The sequence below is a fragment of the Aotus nancymaae genome, unplaced genomic scaffold (assembly GCF_030222135.1).
Source record: "Aotus nancymaae isolate 86718 unplaced genomic scaffold, 86718_ANA_hifiasm-v0.15.2.pri h1tg000016l, whole genome shotgun sequence".
NCBI lineage: Eukaryota > Metazoa > Chordata > Mammalia > Primates > Aotidae > Aotus > Aotus nancymaae.
The window spans coordinates 12,594,769-12,619,011 of record NW_026988428.1 but is presented as its reverse complement, the minus strand read 5'-3'; the positions used below and the strand labels follow the sequence as shown (position 1 = coordinate 12,619,011).

Sequence of the window (24,243 nt, the reverse complement as noted above, 5' to 3'; positions counted from 1 at the left end):
GTAACCAAAAAAGCGTGGTACTGGCACACAAAAAAAGACACATAGGCCAATGGAACAGAATAGAGAGTCTAGAAATAATGTCTCACACCTAAAACCATCTGATCTTTGACAAAGGTGACAAAAATAAGAAACGGGGAAAGGACTCTCCATTCAATAAATGATGCTGAGATAACTGGCTTGCCATATGTAGAAAATGGAAACTGAACCCCTACCTTATACCACATACAAAAATCAACTCAAAATGAATTAAAGCCTTCATTGTAAAACCTAAAACTATAAAAACCCCGGAAGATAACCTAGGAAATACCATTCTGGACATAGGACATGACGAAGATGCCAAAAGCCAACTGCAACAACAACAAAAAAACTGACAAAAAGGATTGAATTCAACTAAAGAGCTTTTGCACAGCCAAAGAAACTACCAACAGAGTAAACAGACAACCTACAGAACGAGAGAAAATATTGAACCTGGGAGACAGAGGCTGCAATGAGCCAAGATCATGCCACTGCACTCCAGCCTGGGGTGACAGAGAGAGACTCTGTCTCAAACAAACAACAAACAAAAACCATTCCATCAGAAAAACTTGGTGGCCATAGAAGGAAAGTAGAGTAGTTACAAGCATCAGGGAAACATGATAGTCCCCACTTCTTCAGCAAGGTTCTTACCATTCACTGCTTTACACTGTGGTGTCTTCTGAATCCATTTTCCAGAACCTACTTTAAGGTTCATCGCATAGTAGAGTCTCAGTACAATTTAGTTAGACTGAATTGAGCCACGGCTTTCGTAGCAATGGCATTGCATTTTCTCCACAATTGAGGAGTTAGAAAGAACCATCACACATGCCTGTTCTGCTAGAAGCAGAAGTGTGTAACCCAGGTCATGTCCTTGCTCTCTCCACCTATGAGACAGCTTTCTGCACATTCACCGAGACCACCAGTGAAGGCATGATCTCTAAGCTTGGCTTCAGTTGTGTGATACTTTGCTGAGACACAGCCTCCTTCTGTTTAGTAAGGTCAGTAGCTGTCTTACTTTCCATATGAATAATATCTATTTTAGATACACATAGAGAAAGTTTAACTTCCTCTTTGTTCACATCATCTTGTTAGTTACTTAATGGTTCATTCTAAGCTTTCTCTCATCTCATGAGTCCTGATAAAATCATTCCAAATTATCCATTGACCATCAAATTGCATTGCTCATCTTGTCATACTGTATTTAATGTGTCATTCTACGCTGCCACTCCAAAACCAGATTAGACTATGGTATGTCCATGTTTTCAAAAAATGTACTCACTGCTACTTGGTGACAAAAATAATCCATTGATATTTCGAGGTTTGCTGTGATAAAACATACAACTGATCCTCAGACAACCGAAAGGTTGGGTTTCCCAGAAGCATGGAATGCAGTTTGGCTAAATAAAAGGAGATGGGGGGAAATGGAGTGATTAGATGCCATATTCACAACAAATACAATGTGCTACAATACAGCACAATGAGACAAAAACAATTACAGTTCACTGATTTAGGATCATGTGTGTTTTCCAGCGTTTCTAAGCCCTGCTATTCAAAAGATGCAATGGGTATTTCTAAAACATTTTCCTCCATTAAGTTGAAAAAAATCGCAAAATGCCTAAAATCAAATAGTAGAAGGAAGAAAGATTTCTTCCCTATTGTTTTGTAAAAGTATAATCCAGCGTTATTGAAGGGAAATGCTTTAACAAAAACGATGATGCTAAGTAATTATACCTGCATTTCCATGTGTCTAAACCTGCAGAGTGGAACAAAACATTTCCTCTGTCTCCATAATGAGCACACGGTGTCACTGCCCAGGGCCTCTTCACAGTGTCGAAATCGGCACTGGGAACCCTAAAAGAAAAAGTAAACAGTGTAGAAAACTCAATTTGTTGACATTAGAGTTCAACAACAATAGGCTGCTAATCAGTAAAAGAAAATATGAGTAGATTAAATTAGAATCACGAAGATATACTCTATCAATATTAGACCGTAAGTCTAAATTTCAGCAAATTAGTCTAACTTTAGTGAGAAAGCAGCAAGATAATCTAATGATTAAACAGTATAACATGCCGCAAATGACTGATAAAATGCTACGTTTTGTTATCCGTTAATCCATATGGTCCACTAGGAATAGAGGTGCAAGACTCCAGTGGCACTTTGACCACAATCCAATGACAGAACGACTTAATTTCTCTTTCTGAAGAAAGCCAGATGAAATTTTTAAGAATTTCTAGCCATATTCTAATTGTGAAAACGATTTCTATGAATCAATCCTTTTATTAGATAACCTGTTTTCTCAGTCTATGGAGATACTGTTAGGTTTTTATGGAGCTTAAAAGGTATGTTATTGTGGAATTTTAATTATGATGTTTTGATATACTATATTAAATACATGTGCTTTGTGCCTTTGGCTTAGAAAGATAAACAATTGCCTATACTCACTGACTTCTTTATATGCCAACAAAAGTAGATGTGGTTTGTTTCAATAGGCTGGTATTCTTAAAACTTCTGCGTTCTTTTACACATAAACACACACTTGGTAAAACTATAAGCCCCTGTTGTGTGGGCAGAGAGGATAACATTCTTCCCTCTTTTGACACATGTTCCATGGTTGTTAGTTATCTTTTATCTCTCTCCTACTTCTATCTTCATTCTCTTCCCCTTGTTAAAGTAGATCCATGTACTCTCATAGCATGGGTTAGTGGGCAGGGGCTATCAAGTCAATAAACTAGTATTTGAACCTCTGGCTCCACTACTTGCCCATTGTCACAAACTTAATACTTAACTCATACTCTCTGTGCTTTAGTTTCCTCATATGTAAACAGGACATAAAAAATACTTTCCTCACAAGTTAGCTATAAAAATGACATGAGATAAGGTGTTGTGAGCTATTATTATTTTTATTTATTCATTTAATTATTTACTGATAACTTATCACTCATTAGTCACTGTGCTAAATACTTGGGGATACAGCAATAAAACAGACAAGACACTCTGCCCACCTGGACATGGATTCTGTTGTTACTCTTTATCACCCTAGCATTTAATCTAACAGGTAATAGAAGTGAATCTAATTCCTGTAGTCAGAGAGGCTGACTCTATTCAGGTTTCCTAACAGAGGGGAAACACTTAAAACCAGACATGTCATCTTTTTTCACTGGATTCTTTCTGGCATGAGCACAAAGCTTCAAATACTGAGTTTTTACCTTTATCTGGTTTTATTAAGATCCATTCATCCTCATTCTTTGGGGGAATTACCAGTTTTTCCCATTTAACTTTATAAACTTTAATTTGTATGTGGCCAATTGGCTTACATTAATTTTCTTTTCTATTTTTATGATATTTAAACACTTGTTGTTACTTAGACTTTTGACAAATGAAAACTTAGTAATTGGGTTAAAAAAAATTCAAATAAGGAAACAGATTTATTACACTAACTTTGACAGCTACCTGAATTCAACTATTTGAATTTATAATGACTGGAATCATATTAACTAAAACAAAATCTTATATCATATAATATTTCAATATTAGGAATTTAATGTCTCGAGGTGCCATCATATAGGCAAAAGTGCCACATGAATATTCAAAAGCTATAGGCATGTAACTGACATATATAAGAGTAGTTTCAAGCAAATAATAGTTTTAAATTATTTCAGATTTCTTCAGATAAATTCAGGATGTCAAAAATACATGATAGGCTTTTTTACTCCATATTTTAAGTATATAAGATATCTTCCAAGAAAATAGTAAATTTTGGTTCAGCAATGCAAGTTACTGCCATATCTTCCTTCATTCTACTAAAAAGATTAAGCATGTGAAGTACTGTAAATAGTCCAATATTTACCTTTAGGCACGTGGAATTATAAAAGAAATAGCAGTCATTTCCAAATACTGCCATTTTCAACTCTCTTGCTGCTAATCCAATGTATTTTGAAAAATATATATGTATAAGAATTGCAGAAATGCAAATATAAGAACTATCAGTGTGTAAGAGAGAAAAAGAATATCTTTTTCACAGTCTTTCAGGCTATCAGTAGTATTCCTTTAAAACTGACCTCCTGTTGACAGTATATTACACAACAGATAACTCTTAAAGAAATTTCAGTTAGAGGATACCCTCTCTAGCTTCGCAGACCACTTTTTGTTGAAAGTGGTTGCTAGGAAGCACACAAACTGAAACTTTCAGAATTTTCCTCACTGTTACCTCATCCAATGTTTGCTCATCATAAATGACCTCACATGTAACTGTAGGCTAGTTTACCTGAGAGAACACTGTATTTCCCTTACTCATTAACTAAAGAGGACTAGCAAAAATAAAATAGCATATTTTAATCTTTAAATGTTCTGATTTAATATGGACTCTAAACTAGTTGATACTTTTACAATAGAAAGTAGTAAGTATTTCACAAGTAAACAACTTATAGAAGGTTTGAAAATAACACTAAATAGGTAAATGAGCTATCCATATTCTAAGACAATAAAAACAATTATTTAAATATGTATCTCTGCTATCCATTGATTTGGGAAAAATCATATTCAGATTATGATATATTAATAGGTACTTGAAAATAAATTAGGCTACATAGTCATCTTGTAGCTATATTCCATTTATTTTTTCATCCATCATAAAAAGAGTAATCTCTTCTTCCTATAGCAGAAAGGTTTCAGAGTGCTTGAAGGTTTTGAGAATCTGTTGAAAATAAGTGAAGTACGATTCCCAGAGGGAAACATTTCAATCAGCAGTTATTGATATCTTCCTCTTAGTGTCTTTCATCAACAAATTAAAACCTAGCAGAAATCAATTTAAAAATCATCAATGTATTAGTCCATTTTAATGCTGCTGATAAAAACATACCCAAGACTGAGAGAAAAAAGAGGTTTAAATGAACTTACAGTTCCACATGGCTGGAGAGGCCTCAGAATCATGGCAGGAGGTGAAAGGCACTTCTTACACAGTGGTGGCAACAGAAGACGAGGAAAAAGCAAAAGTGGAAACCCCCAATAAACTCATCAGATCTCATGAGACTTATTCACGATCACAAAAATGGCATGGGAAAGACCTGTCCCCATGATTCAATTACCTCCCCCTGGCTCCGTCCCACAACACATGGGAATTTTAGGAGATACAATTCAAGTTGAGATTTGGGTAGTGGCACAGCCAACTATATCATTCTGCCACTGGCCCCTCCACATCTCATGTCTTCACATTTCAAAACCAATCATGCCTTCCCAGTAGTTCCAAAAGTCTTAAACTCATTTCAGCATTAATCCAGAAGTCCACAGTCCAAAGTCTCATCTGAGACAAGGCAAATCCCTTCCACCTGAGCCTATAAAATCCAAAGCAAGCTAGAAACAATACGGGTACAGGTATTGGGTAAATGCAGCCACTCCAAGTGGGAGAAATTGGCCAAAACATAGGGGTTACAGGCCCCATGCATGTCCGAAATCCAGCAGGGCGGTCAAATTTTAAAGCTCAGAAATGATCTCCTTTGACTTCAGGTTTCATATCCAGGCCATGTGGATGGAAAAGATGGGTTCCCATGGTCTTGGGCAGCTCCGCCTCTGTGGCTTTACAGGGTACAGCCTTCCTCCTGGCTTTCACAGGCTGGCATTGAAAGTCTGCAGCTTTTCCAGGTGTATGTTGCAAGCTGTCAGTGGATCTACCATTCTGGAGATTGGAGGATGGTGGCCCTCTTCTCACAGCTCCACTAGGCAGTGCCCCAGGAGGGACTCTGTGTGGGGGCTTTAACTCCACATTTCCCTTCTGCACTGCCCTAGTGGAGGTTCTCCATGAGGGCCTCGTCCCTGCAGCAAACTTTTGCCTGGGCATCCAGGTGTTTCCATACATCTGAAATCTAGCTGGAGGTTCCCAGACTCAATTCTTGCCTTCTGTGGTCCTACAGGCTCAATACCACTTGGAAGCTGGCAAGGCTTGGGGTTCCACCCTCTGAAGTCACAGCGCGAGCTCTACGTTGGTCCCTTTCAGCCATGGCTAGAGCTGCTGGGTCACAGGGCACCAAGTCCCTAGGCTACACACAGCATGGGGACCCTGGGTCCAGCCCACGAAACCACTCTTTCCTCCTGGGCCTCTGGGCCTGTGATGGGATGGTCTGCCTTGAAGGTCTCTAACATACCCTGGAGACATTTTCCCCATGGTGTTGGGGATTAACATTAGGCTCCTGGCTACTTATGCAAATTTCTGTAGCTGGCTTAAATTTCTCCTCAAAAAACTTTTCTTTTTTTTTTCCTTCTCCTCAAATTTTTTCTTCTACTTCAATTCTACTCTTTCCTGTTGTAAATGTCTTTCTAGTCTTAAAAAAAAAAAAAAAAAAACTATTACAGCCAGGCTTGGTGGCTTATACCTGTAATCTCAGCACTTTGGGAGGCCGAGGCAGGTGGCTCACAAGGTCAGGAGTTCAAGAATAGCCTGACCAACATAGTGAAACCCTGTCTCTACTAAAAAAAATACAAAAAATAATTGGGCTTGGTGGCATGCACCTGTAATCTCAGCTACTCAGGAGGCTGAGGCAGGAAAATCGCTTGAACCTGGGAGGCAGAGGTTGCAGTGAGCAGAGATCACACCACTGCACTCCAGCCTGGAGACAGAGAAAGACTGTCTCAAAAAAAAAAAAAAAAAAAAAAAGCTATTACTACCCTGTGAGGATGATTCCTCCTTTCCTCCTTGTAATGAAGAGTGATGGGAAATTTGTCTCCATGGCTGGGAGTAGGCCTGAAAATTCTGTAAGTATTTTGTGTTGGCCAAAGCAGGCTCACTCTGAGTGTCTTTCATCTTTGGTGCATGCTAGAGCACTAACATATCAGTCAGAGAAGAAAGACTTTCTTCGATTTTGTAATCCTGTGACACCACTTTTAGTACAGTGGCTGGTAGCAACTCCTTGGTAACTCTTCAGAATTATGAGAATTGGGCAAAGTTGATGGCTGCTACCCATCAGAGCATGAGTCCAGTTTATGACCGTGAATTGATCTTGTGACTCTCCCCTGATGTGGACTTGTGTTTCTGCCAGAAGCTTTGCTCCAGCTACTGAGGAAGCCAAAGTTTTGGAAATAGAAAGTGCTTGCTAAGAGATGACTAGATTTGCTCCTACTATACAAATAGTAAGTGTAGTGTGGTTTTAGGAGATGAGTATTTCCCAGAAATGACAGAATGTTGGACCTAAAAGGTTCTGTGGCAGTTTGGGAGGTGACAGTTAATAGCTGTGAAAGTTGTTGTCTCTTCGAAACTCATGAAACGAGCCGCTTTTCTGAATGCCTCTGAAGGAACAAAGAAGTCACTGGCACTTGACTGCAAAATGCTAAAAAGTTTCTGGTTCCAACATTATACAGCCAGCATCAGGTGTTTTCTTTTTTGGTAAATCTGGGATGTGATGTGGGAGAGGTTTTTGTGTTTTCCTATGAGAAAAAAGAAAGCAGAAAAGAAAGTAAACATTTTGAAATGGCAAATCTATTCCATCCTCCCTCCCCTCTGAATCCAGCAATCAAAAAATTGTGAATTTTTACATTTTAATTTTTTCATTGTCAGTATTCAGCATAACTGTGAACTTTTTAAAGGAGCTGTTTTATTTGTTGGGAACCCCCTTACTGTTTAGATACTGCTAAGTGAGATATCATTGCTTAATTTTTCCAAGGGCTAAGTCAGTAATATGCTGGACAGTTGAATACATGCAGGTAAGACAAAGAAATGAGACCTGGGCCTAGTCCAAGCCCAAAAAGGATGGAAGTAAAATCAGAATTCCCCTACAACTTCAGACTAGGAACCACTAAATGCAGTGAGATGGAAAGGCTACTATTCCTAAATATTTAGTATTTATTTGATTTAGTCATTGTCCATCTTATCAGTTACCCTCAAAATATTCTTTTGAGCAGTAAGTTAAAGCTGTTTTTAGCTCGCAGTTGATTGACTACCAGTACTCAAGCCATTTCAGCTGTTGGACCTCACCTTTAATTAAAATAAAAAAGATTCCTATGAAAAACTTGAGAATGAAATCCTGGTTGTAGTTATTCCTGTACTTCTGCATTAGTCTAAGACTGAAACTTTGCGTTCACTCTGGAAAGAACATCAGAACCATTTCGACCATGTTATGCTGCACAATAAGGCGTAGTTCAAACGGTAACTTTTTTTGATCCCAGGTATTTTTATTATAGCGTTTTCTGACAGTCTACTGGAAAAGCAGTTTTCATCCTGCTTGGGGATCTGGGGATGTCTAAATATTTCTATACTTCTAGAGTGCTTCCCGCATGAACTAAAGATAACAGGTAAGTAGGTTTCATTGGAACTGCATTAAATCGACATCTGAAATGTTCACTGCTTATTATTTGATCTTTTTTTTTTCTTTTTTTCTTTTTTTTTTTATTGCATTTTAGGTTTTGGGGTACATGTGAAAAACATGCAAGGTTGTTGCATAGGTACATATGTGACAGTGTGATTTGCTGCCTTCCTCCCCTTCACCTATATCTGGCATTTCTCCCCATGCTATCCCTCCCCAACTCCCCACCCCCCTCTATCCCCCCTCTCCCCCCCAACAGACCCCAGTGTATAGTGCTCCCCTCCCTGTGTCCATGTGTTCTCATTGTTCAACACCCACCTATGAGTGAGAACATGTGGTGTTTGATTTTCTGTTCTTGTGTCAGTTTGCTGAGAATGATGGTTTCCAGGTTCATCCATGTCCCTACATTTAACTTCCAAATAAATCATCGGTTGAAACCGAGGTGGGGGACGCACGTGGGAACGCACCAGGAACGCATCAGCTTCTGCACTACAACTCCCAGAAGGCGCCGCGGCCAGGAAGCCGCTTCTGGATGGGCCTTCCCGCCCCTAGCTGGGGCTTGGCATAGTGGGGGCGCCGCGGCGGTGGCCGGGCGCCGAGTGTGGGTGGCCTGAGCGCCGCGGGTGACACCTACAGGGCTTCTCCCCGCCTGGACAGGACGCCGTTCCAAAGCGCGCCCTCCACTCGCACTGCTTGTTGGGCTCATCATGAAGCGCCTGGGCTCCGTGCAGCGGAAAATGCCGTGTGTGTTTGCGACGGAGGTGAAAGAGGAGCCTTCCGCCAAAAGGGAGCATCAGGTAAGCGGCAGCGCCGGGTAGGCTGGGCGGCCCGCGTGGGCTTCTCCCAGCGGCGCTGGCTCAGTGCGAACCCGGCGACGGCGGCTGGACGCGTTAGAACTGCCCTGCAGGCCAGGAGCCTCTGTAGGTTTCGTTGGGGAGGTCTGGGTTGGAAGTCTTATACGCCCTGAGTACAAGTCCAGGTTCTTGTACTTTTGTTAGTTGTAAGGCAGGGCATTTGCGAGAGAATTTTCCTGATCAGGAGATTCAAACTTGCCCTCGCAGGGAAATGGAAAAACCACAGGTCAGCACCTGTGGGTTTCAGGTCAGCACCTTTTGGGGAAACCTAATCAGATAATTGCCACAGTCCAAGCTTTACTACTTTTCAAAAGTGCAGTGAGAAAGGGGGGATATTATAAGACTTGCTTTACCTGTTACGTCGGAACCATTGGCGGTGTTGACAGTAGCCTAATTAGGTCACTGAAGATCAGACCTCATGTTACCAGTAATTACTTAATTTATTCTCTCAAGGTTTTCTCTTGTAGCAACGTGTTTTCTATATAATGTGCCCTCGGTAAATGCTAGTGAGTGAATAACAAGTAACCTATATTAAGGCAATTCTTTCATATTGTACTATAAAACGTTGTAGTCTTTGATCAGTAGAATCCCCAGTCATTAGTTGGGTGCTTCCCAACTTTGTTGATTACATACAAAATCCATGTGTCCATTGGAAATCCACCTCACTTGAGTTTCATCACTGCCGCTGGCCTTCTCATCTTCTAGACTAAAATGTGTTTAAGGCAGATTGTCCTGTTATCTTTAGTCCCAGCCTGTAGGACCTGACACGTGGTAGGCACTGGATAAATATTTGTTGAATTAAATAATGAACCCTGGAATCATTTCAGGCCAATTTTCCCTTCACCTTGATGCTTTTTACCTTATAGCATCTGATCTTTTCATTCTTTCTACTGCTGTCACTGCTGTTATAGTTAATATTTCATATCCTGCCCATTGCACTACCTAATTGGTCTTACTTGCCAGTCTGATCATCACCATGTTCTTTCCTTGTCTAAATACCACAGTTATTACTCAGTGTTTGTAGCAGCAATCAGCCTTTTTTTTTTAGCTGTAATAAATAATGTAATCCATATAAAACATTATCATCTGTGTTAGTATTTCACTCTACTGTGATTTCCAACTTTGTATGTTAGAGGGGAGTAGTTTGTAAAAATATTCTCCACCAGGGAAAATAAGCAGCCCCTTCTCTTACCTTTCTGCAATTAAAACAGCTTACAGTATTGTTTATAGCATAGCATCCACATTCTTAATTATAATTCAGGGCCTCCCACTAATGAGGCTCAGTCTATCCTCCATCCTTCTTAAAGTGAATTCTCTGTTTTAGCCATCTGTTTCATCCAGTGAACATATCAACCACAATCCTGTCTCAGATTTTTGCTCAGACTGTTCACTCTGGGTCACCTCTAGAATGTTTTTAATTTTTCAAGTCAGTTCTTCTCCATAAAATCTTAAATCAACTTAGTCATCTCAGTAATTTCTCCTACCCAGAAATTGTAGAGGGACACTCAATTGATATTCACTATTTTAATACATGTACTTTTTCCCCCCAGTAATAGTCTAAAGTCTTGATGACAGGTAGAGAAGGAGAATTTTATGTACCCCTCAGTGTCTCATGTTGTCCTTTGCACATGTGGATAGCAAAGACCAGATAATTGATTTTTATGGAAGGAATGTTTATACTCATCAGGAGCTCCATGGGGCAATCTTTCCCCCAGGATCTTTGATAAATTTAGATACACACACACTGCTATTGGACCAGACCCTGTGGCTCTACTTCCCTGGGTTAAATTGATATCCTTTGATACCAGAGTCATAAGTTAGTGAAAACCGGTTATATTTTTAAAGTACTGAATCCCTACTAGATGGTTATATTTTAAAAGTATTGAATACTTTCAATATACTTTCAGTACTAGAGTACTGAAATATACTTTCAATATACTTTCAGTACTTTGAGTACTTTCAATAGTACTTTCAGTACTAGAAGGGACTAATTTCTTAGTTTACCTGGTTGAAATAGTACCTTAGTCTTAAGCACACACACAGCAGTATGTTTATATAGTACAGTGTTGTTTCACTTTGTAAGATGTTGTTACTTCAGATATAACTGTAGAAATTGCCTAAGTCTTCTTCAGCAATGAAAATGAATTATAGATAAAAAGTTGGTAGGAACCCAAGAAACTGTCTTTTTCTCATCCTTGGTGCCTTTTTTTCTTCCTGACAGTAGAAAAATCATAAATATGTCAACAGCTCACTACTGGTAAAGCTGAAAGGGACAAGAAGAGGGTACCCTCAAAGCAAACACATTCAAAGGAAAAACAAAAGACAGGTGATTCTTGGTAGTTTTAAAAGTGAAAATTGTTAGGGGGAAAACATGAAAAAAAGAAAATCAGCTTCAGATCTTGAGTACTCATTGTGCAAAGACTTAGAACTAAAATGGTACTGAAGTATATGGTGTAACATCGCTAATATGGTCTAGTGGGCCAGCTTGCGCTATCTGTGGGGCTGTATTTACTGGAGTACCGATGTGAGGTCTTGCCTAAGAGGTGATGCCAGCAGGTCTTACTTCTTTTTTATATTCTAACTGCATAGTCTAGGACAAGGCTGTTCACAAACTAGATGCTCAAACTTTGTTGAATGAGTTACCACAAAGATTTTTAGATCAATGTAGACTTCTGAATACAACTTTCAAAGTAAACAATTCATCAGACTACATGAGGAAGTCAGGTAACTGTAAGAAAACTACTGTCAAAGTGAAGCCTAACTCAAGAGTCAAGAGATTTGTTTTATAGAGGAGATTTTTCTTTTGCCATCTTGAACATTTTTTAAGTAAGTAAATAAACCATAGCTGATACAGCTCAGAAATTTAAGTTTGTAGAACTGTCATGTCTCATATAAATCACTATTAATGGTAGGAAACCATCGGGGTTAACTTTCCTTTCAAGCAGATAATATATTTTCTAAGACTATTTGTTGAATGTTATGATGATACATTTGAAGATTTTTAGGATATAAAACTGAATCAAGGATCAAATTGTTCTGAAAATTAAGAAGCTTTTAAACTGTGTGATCTGTAATGTTTAGACAGCGATGCAAGTTCTGTAACAATCGAGGTATACTAATGATAATTGCTTTATGAAAAGGATGAAAATCATAGTTTAGACAACTTATGCTTATAATAGCAGTTGTTTATCACGAAGTTGAGGAGGAAAAACATCTGAAGTTGAAGAGGAAAAAAGGAAATCCAGAAATTCATTTTACTTTGGCTCTTAAAGAAACTTCTGGGTAGCAAATAGAAACTGATGTCAGTTAATATTGAGAAAAATGCACTGAAAAAGAGAAAAGAAGTATGCCAAAAGGTTCTTGTGATACGTCTGAATGGTGATGAAGTGGGTGATTCATCTATGCCTTTCTACATTTCATTTTCAGATTTTCTATAATGAGCATGTATTAGCTTTGCAAGAAAAAATGGTTAAAAAAAAAAAGGCAAAAACAAAGTATGAACTATCTTCCATCTATTTTGCCTGCTCCCTGAGAATTTGCCCTGAGACAGGAGTATATTACCACATCCTTGCTGAGACTCCTTATGAATCAAGTCTTAATTGAAAAACAAGTTTTGTAGATCACAAAAATGTTTGTGCTTATAAAAAAGGGGGAAGTCTCATGTATTGAAGAGTAGATTGATTCTTGGGAAAACTGAAAATTATGATTGAAAGACACTGGTATTGTATACCAGGAGCACCTATGGAGTTAACGTTGATTAAACAACGTTTAATCTAGTTTTACCTTCACTCAGATCTAGACACAGTGGCTGCCTTAAATTCTTCAGACACATCAAAAAACCTCCTGAGTTGGGACCTTTTGTTTTCCTCAGATATTTACATAGTATTCCCTTGCTTCAAGTTTGCCCAAGGTTGCCTCCTCAAAGAAAGCTTCCCTTTCCACCATATCCAAAATAGCACCTCATCCCCCTTTCCTTTACCCATTTGTTTTTCTCTTTAGCACTTGTTTGTCATAGCTAACATATCATGCACTGTGCTGCTTTTGTCTCCCTCATTAAAATACAAGTTTCACCAAAGACAGGTACTTTTTTGTTCACCTCTGTATTTCCAGTGTTGAAGACAATGCTTAATCCATAGTAGGCATTTAGTAAATAATTGTCAGGTATATGATTAAATATACTGAATGCCTGTGCTAGGGTTGCAGTGCTGCAAAGAACAAAGGTGCATAAAGAAACGGAAATAATTACAGAATTATGTAGAAAATCAGATGTTGCTGTGGTAGCATAGAAGGGAGGGAACAATTCAGAACTTCACAGAAGAAATATTTTTAAATCATTCTGAAGGATGAACAGCAGATCATCACTTAAAACTAATGAAATTAAGAATATTTCAGGTGAACATGTGTGCAAAAACATAGAGGCTGTCTATCCTAAACCGGTTTTCTCTCTTTCTTTTTTTAAGCCATTTAAAGTTTTGGCAACTGAAACTATAAGTCACAAGGCATTAGATGCAGATATATACAGTGCAATTCCAACAGAAAAAGTGGATGGAACATGTTGTTATGTTACTACCTATAAAGGTAAAATAAAACTATAATATTTACTATAAATATTACTTATTTTTCTTAATCACTTTATAGACTATATGATATGAGGCATTTGCTCTTCATAAACCCTTGGAAACCCAAGTATAGTAGCCAAACAAAAAGGTCACAATTGTTACAGTTTACCTAAATTATTATTATACTTTCTTCTTGGGGAAAAAACGGTAAACTAAAACATTTACCTAATACCCATTAAGGGCACAGGCAGTATGGTACTTGATATATCTCCAGTTTGTACAAGTAGCCTCTCCATTTCACAGATAAGAAAAATGAGGTCAGGTTACAGGCATGGTGACTCAGGCCTGTAATCCCAGCCCTTTGGGAGGCCAAGGTGGGTGGGTCATCTGAGGTCAGGAGTTTCAGACCAGCCTAGCCAATATGGCGAAACCCGGCCTCTACTGAAAATACAAAAATAAGCTGGGCATGGTGGTGCATGCCTGTAATCCCAGCTACAAGGGAGGCTGAGGCAGGAGAATTGCTTGAACCCAGGAGGCAGAGGCTATAGTGACCCAAGATCGCGCCATTGCACTCTAGCCTAGAGGACAAGAGGGAGACTCTATTTCAAAAAAAGAAAAGAAAAATGAGGCTCAGTGAACTTAAATAATTTATCCAAGACCGTATAGTGACTGAATGACTGAACTGTCAGTGGAACCTATGTTTGTGGGACCCTTAAGCTTGTTCTTCCTGCATTGATTCCAGTGGCTTTATTACTTTTGTCAGCGTCTCTAATTAGTTTCATTTTAATGTATTTTAACAGAAATGCAAATAGAAATTTTCAGTCATTTTAAGAAGAAATGTATGGAAAAGAGATTTTTTTGTGATTATTTTTGGATGGTGAGATTACCTTTCACTTCCAGAAAAAAAACAGCATCTGGACGCAGTCCTTGGGCATTAAATAGGCGTCTGGACACATTCCTTGTATCAGGAAATTCATGAAATGCAGTAAAATAAATCTAACTGTGCTAAAATGTGCATAATATTTGCCATCTTAACCATTTTTAAGTATGCAGTTCAGTGGCATTAAGTATGTTTACATCGTTGTGCTACTATCACCACCCTCCATCTCAAGAACTGTTTTCGTCTTATAAAACTGAAATGCTACCCATGAAACAACAACTCCTTATTCTCCTACCACTTAAAGGAATGGAATTAATATTCCATTGCGTGTATCTAGCACATTTTGTTTATCCAGTCAACCATTGGTGGACAGTTGGGTTGCTTTCATCTTTTGACTATTGCGAATAATGCCACTGTAAACAGATGTGAACAGATATCTGAGGCTCTGCTCCCAGTTCTTGTGGGTATATATATCCAGAAGTGGAATTACTGGATCATATGGAAATTCTAAATTAATTTTTTGAGGAGCAACCATACTGTTTTGCATAGTGGTCGCAACTATTTACATTTCTACCAACGGTGCACAAAGGTTCCAGTTTTTCAGTTTCCTCACCAGCACTTATTTTCTGCCTTTCTCTGTTTGGGTTGTTTTTGTTTTTGGGTAGTAACCATACTAATGGATGTAAATGAATTGCATTTTTTATGTTTACTGGTAAAAAAGAAACAAAAGGTCCACTGAACCAGAAATGATAATATAATACAGGTTTCATCTGGTTCTTCATTATTATTTATCTGGATAGCTAATAAGTAGTACAGAATATCAGGACCAACGTATAGCAGTTTCTTTATAAACCCTGGATTTGTATATTTGAGAAAACTGTAAAAGATTTTTCAGACATTGATGTCTATTAAGAAACTATAGTGTGTATCACTATGCATGATGATGGCAATTACTGGGTTAGAATTTAACTGCTAAAGTAAGTCACAGAATGCAAAGTGACAGTGCTTACAAATCCACATTTATTACTGCTAAAGGATACACAATATACCAGTGGTATTAAAAGTAAAGATGTGTATTATAGCCAAGGACTGTCTCACAGCAAGGAGTATGGCGAGGCCAGGTAAAAGCTACTATACTTCAAAGCTGCTTTGAAGCCTTGGCAGGACACATTTTCTCAGATCAGGAACCACTTATGTGTTCAGACAAACACCTTGGAACCAGGGAATGCAAAATGGAGTTACAGCTGGGGATTTTTATATATTTGCTGGTCATGTAGGTAGGCATCTTGCTGCTAAGTAACCAGCTTCAGCAGCAGAGCCTATCAGGGGTCTCAGACCAGGTGCAAGCTATGAGTCTCACTCTTAACAATAAAGAACACTAGCACAGTGCCCTGCAACTCCTCAGATCCATGAGTACAAATCAACATTATTAGTATTTTCATACCTTGATGAGGGGTCAGTGCAATGCAAAACAGCTCAGCCTGATTCCAGCTGTGTCAGAATTAACCTTTAAAGCACAGTGTAATGTTTGGGGGGTGGTGGTGAATACAGTTATCTGGTTATGTTTCCATTTTGTAGAGGTAGCTTCCGTGGTCCATAAATGCTGCTTACTCATAAAATATGAGTATGCAATGCCCTTATAAAAAATATCATATATTTACTTTTTGTCTCCTGTCCTCATTCTTTAACCAGAGAAGTAATTCTTCTCATAGCATCAAGTACCGCTAGGTGGTATATATTCTTATATTGCATATTTCCCTTTAGCTTCTTTGAGAAATTAGCCTCCTGTTTATTGAAAAATTCTATTCTGAAATGTCTTTCAAGATAAGTTTTGTTTACTTCATTCTTTTGCTTTTGTTATTACTTTTTTAGATCAGCCATACCTTTGGGCTCGACTAGATAGAAAACCAAACAAACAAGCTGAAAAAAGATTCAAAAATTTTCTGCATTCAAAAGGAAACCCAAAAGGTTAGTTTTTAACTTTTCATGTTTAAATAGCTGAAATCCGTGGCGTATTTATTGATATGGTATTTCTGTACATTATATCTTTCTGTATAATTTAAGCAATTTAGAATACTTTTATATATAAAAAGGATATTATTGAAAAATATTGTAAAATATTTTCCTAATATTTGTCACTGAGTCTATTAAAACATACAAATCACTACATATATATTGAAGTGAATGACACATTTTGTGTAAGAGACAAATATGTAATTTTATAAATCAAGTGTAATTAAAATCTCAGGAAATTAATATCTTTAATTATTAAAATGCTTTTAAATATCTGTAGTAGATATATACACTCACTGTATACACATTAATGTGTTTATATTTGTATTCATAGTATATTAAAAATTCATGAATCTAATACTTAATGGAATGTTGGTTACTTTAGTTAAACTGTTAAATACTGTATACAAATGGTGTATATGAAATTGAATATTTAAAGTGTTAGTATTCTAACCATAAGTACGGTCACATTGTGGTGATAATGAATGGAGAATAATTGTATCATCCCTGATAGGAGGTTTTAGTAGCTGTTCCCATTTTGATTCTGTTTAGTATTTTATGTTTTTTAAAGCATCACCACATATAACATTATCTCTTTTTAGAATTTTTTTGGAACGTTGAGGAGGACTTCAAACCAGCTCCAGAGTGCTGGATACCAGCAAAGGAAATAGAACAAATAAATGGAAACCCAGTGCCTGATGAAAATGGACACATTCCTGGTACCATGATATCTCTTCTAATGCAGTTTTGCGTTTACTAGTAAAATGATCAAAATATCCATTCAATCAGAAATTATAGAATTTAATTTTAACCTGGTTCTTCATTAGTATGTATAGCACAGAATTTCTGAATCAAATTTATGTAAAGTCCTATATATCAAAGATGCTTCATATCAAGAATGTCCTCTTAGCTTTAGAATCTTTTCTAAGATGGCCATTTTTTACTAGCTGTAGTCTGTGACAATAAAGCGTCTAATGAGAATAGCCTTGAGGCCAGGTGCAGTGTCTCATATCTGTATCCTAGCACTTTGGGAGGCTGAGGTGGGTGGATTGCTTGAACCTAGGAGTTTAAGACAAACCTGTGCAACATAGTGAAACCCTGTCTCTACAAAAAAATACAAAAAATTAGCTGGGCATGGCAGTGTGCGCCTGTAGTCTCAGCTACTCGGGTGACTAATATGGGAATCAGCTGAGCCCTGGAAGTTGAGGCTGCAGTGAACCATGATCATGCCCCAGCACTCTAGCCTGAGCATTGGACTGTGACCTTGTCTCAAAAAAACAAGAAGAGGGAATAGCTTCCAGGTTCTTGTCAGGTTGGATGAGATGATCTAGTCTGAAATGAGATCTCAAGAAGTGTCTATACCATTAGGGATAACAAATAGTCTATGTGCGTGTGTGCATGCGTGTGTGCGTGCGTGTGTGCGTGCGTGTGTGTAGATCCCAGAGTATCTCAGAGGGAGTTAAAAATAGTTGTCTCACAAGTTGTTTTTCTTGGGATGGGAAAATTTTGCAAAGGTATGCTGAATAGAAAGGTATCCCAAATTAAGGTTATAGGTCCTCAAGTGGTATGTCTTGAGTGCCCATTATGTGCAAAGTCCTCTTAGTTTCTGGTAATACAAAAATGCAGGTCAGAACCCTTGTCCTCAATGATCTTTAATTAGACATCGGGAGAAATCAACCAATAGTAGTATGATTTAAGAACTAACAGGAATGAATGCATCAGGTACCACTGGAGAAAAGAGGAGGAATTGCTCATTCAGCTTGTGTTTAAGAGGGAAGATCAGCTTAGGCAAACTCCCAGGAAGAGGAGAGGGCATGGGGTATTTTGGATATTTTATATAACACTTTATTGCAGCTGGAATGTTCAGGGTATATGACATCATGAAGCGGCTATAAAAGTTGAGGCTGGGCCAGGCGCAGTGGCTCACACCTGTAATCCTGGCACTTTGGGAGGCTGAGGTGGGTGGATCACCTGAGGTCAGGGGTTCGAGACCAGCCTGACCAACATGGAGAGACCCCCATCTCTACTAAAAATACAAAAAAAATTGCCAGGCGTGGTGGTATATGCCTGTAATCCCAGCTACTCGGGAGGCTGAGGCAGGAGAATCGCTTGAATCCAGGAGGGAAAGGTTGCGGTGAGCCAAGATCACGCCATTGCACTCCAGCCTGGGCAACAGGAGCGAAACTCTGTCTCACGAAAAAAAAAAAAAAAAAAAAAAGTTGAGGCTGGAAGTGTGGTGGGCTCAGATCTTAAAGGCCCTTTTATTCTATCTAAAGGAGTTTCAAGTTTATCCTGAACATAATGATTTTTAATCAGTGGTACAGCAAAACTAAATTTAAGTTTTACAAACAGAACTATGACAAAAGTGGGTTGGATTTCACTGGAGGCTAGCAGACCAGCAAAGAAGTTATTACAGTAATCTAGGGTGAATAATGAAGGGAGCCAGTTCTGGCAACAAGAATGAGAAGGGTAATAGCAATAACATTCAATAAACATGGCATCAGTAAATTGTTCAGTATATATTGGAACAGTTTAATGAACTTGGAACACTTACTGCACTATATCCATTGTCCCTGAAGCTTGAGAGAAGGTAGAGAGAAAACTTATTTTATAAAAAATTTTGAGTGCTATGTCTTAGAACAGTGCTCAATTCTTACTAAGGTGAATTTTCTAGTAAGAGAATGCTAGGTGGTGCTCTGTAGTGAATAACAGGTTAATTCTATAGAACAAAAAATGAACCCTTATGATTTTTAAAAACGTAATAAACTGTTAACTTTCCCGTTGATTTTTAAAGGAATATATCTTTGTGATAGACACCCAGAAAACATGGGAAATTTACAACAAAAATAGAAATTACCTGTAGTTTCAATCCAAAGAAAAATGATGTAATAAAAAATAACTTTCTTCTTTATATGATAGGTTGGGTACCAGTAGAAAAAAACAACAAACAGTATTGCTGGCACTCCTCCGTAGTTAATTATGAATTTGAAATTGCCCTGGTACTAAAACATCATCCTGATGATTCTGGACTTTTGGAAATTAGTGCAGTGCCACTATCGGATCTCTTAGAACAAACACTGGAGCTCATAGGAACAAATATCAATGGAAACCCATATGGTGAGTGAAGCCTTTTTCTTGTTCAGTTACAGTAACTGTCATTTATAGAGAACTTTCTAGGGTCAACTTAAAAAACAAACCCATGCTAAAGAAACGACTAACAAATTTGAGTTAGTTTCCTAGGATTATACCTATTTTTGTTAACTACATTCATAGAAAAAACCATTTTATTAGTCCAAAAGGTTGATTTTTATCCTTATTCTTTCCTATAATAATATTACACAACTGTGTATGAAAAGTAATGACTCGGGTGTAACACCCTTGCTTTTTAAAATTCAGGTGAGTTGAGTCAGTTGATGAAAATGCACTTTTCTTTGTTATGATAGCATCAATTTGCATAGCCAGGGGTGTAAAGTAAGTAAAGAATGGCAATGAATACCACGTCAAGTATCAAAATATATATCATGATGAATTGAGTGCAAGTCCTGAGAGCACTATGGGTGACCTTGCTGACAAGGGGATGGGAAGACAGACCTAAAGACACTAAAGCTGTAATAGGAAAATCCTATGTAGAGATCAAAAGTAGACTTCCAGGTGTAAAGAAGCTAAGATCGTAGTTAGACAAGTTATCAGAGATGCAGTACAGCTCTTTAGCAAACATTGAAGAATAGTTTAATGTGGCCAGTGCCACACTGGTACCAAAGGTTGGTAGACTTTTTCTGCAAAATGCCAGATTAGGTATTTTAAGTTTTATGGGCCACTCTTCTGAAAGGAGGTACAGACTGTACTTGCATGAGTGGGTGTGGCCGTGTTCCATGGAAACTATTTACAAAAAAAAAAAGGTCTAGACTTGGCCTGCAGGTCATAGTTTGCTGAACCTTAGTGGAGAGTACAACAAGGTGGAATTTAGACTTACTGGAATAAGGTGCCAGTGCACTTCGGTTGTATTCTTTCTAAGGAAACAACCAGCCTTTCTACCTTTATTCCTAAGTGTCTCAAAAGACTTTTTATTTGGAGAGGTACATTTTCTCATTCTTTCTGAAAGTTCCTTTAAACGAATATGGCTAATGGCAAATTTTTCCACTTAGGGTTAGGGAGCAAGAAACATCCATTACATCTTCTTATACCACATGGAGCATTTCAAATAAGAAATCTACCTTCATTGAAGCACAATCATCTCTTGTCCTGGTTTGAAGGTTGCAAAGAGGGTAAAATTGAAGGAATAGTATGGCATTGCAGTGATGGCTGTTTAATAAAGGTAATGACAAAAATAGCTCGGGTGGGGTTATGTCATCTCATATTCCTACAACAAAGTAGAAGTGATACTAAAATTATCTCTACAAATGGCAGCAATTCTTATTTGCAGTAAAGAAATTTAATTTTCTCATCCCACATACCACCATTTTTTAAGTGGTAAAACAGTGTTTCCCAGTGTGTATTGTGTGAGGCATTGATCCTAACAGGTGTGCTTCAGAATTAAAGTGATACTATGTATCCCTTGCGAGGAAATTCGTGTTGCACAGTAGTGCTCTCTGTGACATCTTGTACTAACCTGATTTAACTCGGCATCTCCCAGACTTGAATATAGAATGTGTTGAGTAAAGAGTGCCAAGGTAACAGTTGATATATACAGAATGAATTATCTTATACTTTGTTCCCTTTCTGTCTCCTGGACTTGTCTATTCGACTTCTTACAGGTACCAGAAATTCATAATATTCAAAACTGGACCTAGTTGTAACTCTCTGACTCCACATAATTCACTGAAGTAAATAAAAACTTGGATATTAATTTTAACCCCTCTTTTCATTACTTCATACATCCAGTTATCAGTTCCTAACAGTTCTAATCTATGTACTTCTTCTCAACCAATTAACTGTTAATTTTAATTCAAGCCAAGATTCATGCTTTAGCTGTCAAATCAGTGTCACCCTCCGAAAACAGAATCTTTCAGTTTTAGTCCTGTCTTCTCCATTCTTCACAAATGAATGAGCATATTACTTTCCTGCATAAATCTGTTCAGTTACATTAAGTATTCATGATCTGACCCCTGCTTAACTTCCCAGAACTGCTCTTCATCTCTGCCCCCACAAACACACTGACATTGTGTTTGCTCTAACCATGTTTGCAGTAGCAAAAAAACTCCATCACGTAACATTCCCTTCAATGAGAATGCCTCCTTTCCCACATTTTTCAGGTAGCTAGTCTGTAGTCAGCAACAGACTCTGTGATTCTTAAAATTTTTATGAAGCCCCTGATTATGTTCCTGGCATGTTTCCAGGTGCTGGACATACACAGTCAACAAGGTGTCTGCCTTCATGAACTCACATTCTAATGGGTAAGATAGACAGACAATAAACAAATATGTAATATGTCAAGAGAAGAATAGATATGAAAAAAAAAACAGGGTAAGATAAAGTAGAGCCTTACACAGTGCCTGGCAGATAGTAAGCACTTAAATATTTCTAAGTGAATGAAAATAGTATCTGTATGCTAAAGCTAATACCTTTTTTCTCTTTCCAGGTTCATCGCCATCATCTTGGCTTATGCTGGCCAATTCCAGATACTTACATGAATTCAAGACCAGTTATTATCAACATGAACCTGAACAAATGTGACTCTGCCTTTGATATTAAGTGTTTGTTTAATCATTTTTCAAAAATAGATAATCAGAAATTTGCTAGACTCAAAGATATAATATTTGATGTATAAAATGCAAATAAAATTAGTTTATTATAGTTATATTCTAATCTTGGATATTCTACCATGTTTAAAAATATTTCAAGGTTCCTATTCATTATGAAACATCAATATGTCTTCTACCATTTGTGAAGAAATGAATTTTCCAGTTTCAAATACCTGTTCAAAATTTTATTCAAAACCAGCAAATTAATTTTAATCTCTTGCCATAAAAATATAAGTAACAGTGAGCGCCTAAGCTTGTACAAAGGCTGGAGCTGGATTCTCTCCACTGTTAACTGAGTGGTAATTTAAAGGCAACAATTAAACCAACAATTTAATGTCACTAATTTTCAAAATTAAATAGTTTAAGCTCAATTTGATTTTGCTAGATATTTAACAAAACATATGGCTCAGCCTCATAACCTATATGTCTGTATGTCTACACCTGTATTTATATATATTACAGTTACAATTAGAGAATCTTAACACATGTATAAATAAGTATATATAAACTCCAATTTTAAATATTAAAATGGCTGAATTTACCCTCATACTCTTTAAAAAAACTTAATCAAAACATGAATGTAGAGAAATCCACCGGAGCTCATTGCCTATTTGATGGCGCTAATTTATTCTAAGTCTTCAAATATATACTTTTATAATAAGTTGAAAATTTCATATAATTTTGTTTATTAAGAATTCCAATCTAAGTATAAAGGTACAAGGTAGTGAGAAGGAAATACTACAGTTCAGAGAATTGCTTATTTCCAGGTAGATTTTAACTTATGAAGTTAATAAATAGTTAAATGAAACAAATAGGTGACCTTTAGTAAATGGGGAAATTAACAGGACTTTCTTCATCTTCAAACTCTTCAGAAGCAGCAACAGGGCTAGTTAATTCAACTCCCAATTGTTCTGAAAGTTTTTTTACCTTCTCTTCTAGGAGAATATTCTTCTTTACTTCTTCCTTGTAATTATACTTAAGATCTTCAATTTCTTCGAAAAATGAAGGATCAAAATTTTCTAGTTCTTTTTTCAGCTTTCTTATTTCCTCCTAACAGAAACATTATCTTCAAAAGTTGCATATAGGAAATATACATATTTTATAGTTGAACTAAGATTAACTTTCAATATGAAAGCCAAAGTATTCTTGAGTGGTCAGCTAAAGCTATAAAGGCAGAATAATTAAGATTTCTGTTTGTTCCATTGTACAGTGTAAATAACTAAGCTGTTAACTGTCAAGTCCAATTCTATTCTGCAAGTTGTGTTCTAGTCTTTGACTAAAATTTATCATCTCTTATAGTGGGATGTAATATTTCTCTAAAAGCACATAAGATCCTCTGAATATAGCAATCAATCAAAAAGATTTTGTGATTCATAATATTGAAGTTAGTCTGGTTAAGAGTTTTGGTTTAGACTTCATTTATATTTTCTTTACAAATATCTAATTTTTAATAAATAATGATCAACTTTTTATAAAGTTATTAATATGATCAGGGAAACCTTTGGGACTTCTGGTAAAGAAAGAATTCAAGCCTTAGTGACTATTTAGAATAGCCAGTGATCACTAGCTAATTCTCATATCCATGCCTTTTTGTCCTGTTTACAGTCTTAAAAGAGGTAAAACATAGCAAATGTTTTTTGAGGGAACTATATCCTTAAGATTCCTGAAAAGAATTTCAAAAGAAACTATAGACACTGTTGCCAATGTGACCCAAAACTTAAGAACATACTAATGACATATATTTGTTACAATTAAAAAATAAATTTACTATTTAATCCTACTTGTTGAGTCTGAATTTTTTGTTACCTCTTATTTAATAAATATGTTAAGAATAGTCAGATAAACATAATGAACTTTGTAATATAAAAATCAAATATAAGATGTTATATGAAT

At 37.1% G+C, this 24,243-nt stretch overlaps 3 protein-coding genes across 6 annotated transcripts in view; 1 reads left to right on the top strand and 2 right to left on the bottom strand.

Moving 5' to 3' along the window:
* LOC135275256 (uncharacterized) overlaps positions 1–3,916 on the bottom strand; it is a 95,078-nt gene extending 91,162 nt beyond the window's left edge. The window contains 3 exon segments of the mRNA XM_064376700.1: positions 1,295–1,412; positions 1,747–1,866; positions 3,863–3,916. Coding sequence (XP_064232770.1) covers positions 1,295–1,412; positions 1,747–1,866; positions 3,863–3,916 — 292 coding nt within the window.
* Positions 3,917–8,897: 4,981 nt separating this feature from the next.
* On the top strand, positions 8,898–24,130 carry LOC135275362 (RNA ligase 1). 2 transcript variants are annotated; one of them, XM_064376913.1, is made up of 8 exons: positions 8,920–9,100; positions 13,618–13,735; positions 16,469–16,564; positions 17,212–17,328; positions 19,529–19,726; positions 20,755–20,924; positions 21,946–22,002; positions 22,188–22,282. In XM_064376913.1, exons 1-7 carry the CDS (start codon positions 9,011–9,013, stop codon positions 21,997–21,999), a joined length of 843 nt encoding a protein of 280 aa, XP_064232983.1. In that variant the 5' UTR covers positions 8,920–9,010; the 3' UTR covers positions 22,000–22,002; positions 22,188–22,282. The 2 variants fall into 2 exon arrangements, with proteins under 2 accessions (XP_064232982.1, XP_064232983.1); XM_064376912.1 differs by lacking the exon at positions 21,946–22,002 and having other exon boundaries at positions 8,898–9,100; positions 22,188–24,130.
* The window catches only part of CEP290 (centrosomal protein 290), a 90,605-nt gene continuing 88,740 nt past the window's right edge, over positions 22,379–24,243 (bottom strand). For all 3 annotated transcript variants that reach the window (XM_064376908.1, XM_064376910.1, XM_064376909.1), the window contains one exon: positions 22,379–23,400. In XM_064376908.1, the coding sequence (XP_064232978.1) occupies positions 23,173–23,400 (228 nt within the window). In that variant the 3' untranslated portion in view covers positions 22,379–23,172. The remainder of the gene's footprint in view (positions 23,401–24,243) is intronic.

Coding starts and splice junctions, on each gene's coding strand:
- LOC135275362 (XM_064376912.1), top strand. CDS start 9,011: ATGAAGCGCCTGGGCTCCGTGCAGCGGAAAATGCCGTGTGTGTTTGCG. Junction 13,736..16,468: donor TTATGTTACTACCTATAAAG/GTAAAATAAAAC, acceptor TTACTTTTTTAG/ATCAGCCATACCTTTGGGCT. Junction 17,329..19,528: donor TGAAAATGGACACATTCCTG/GTACCATGATAT, acceptor TTTATATGATAG/GTTGGGTACCAGTAGAAAAA.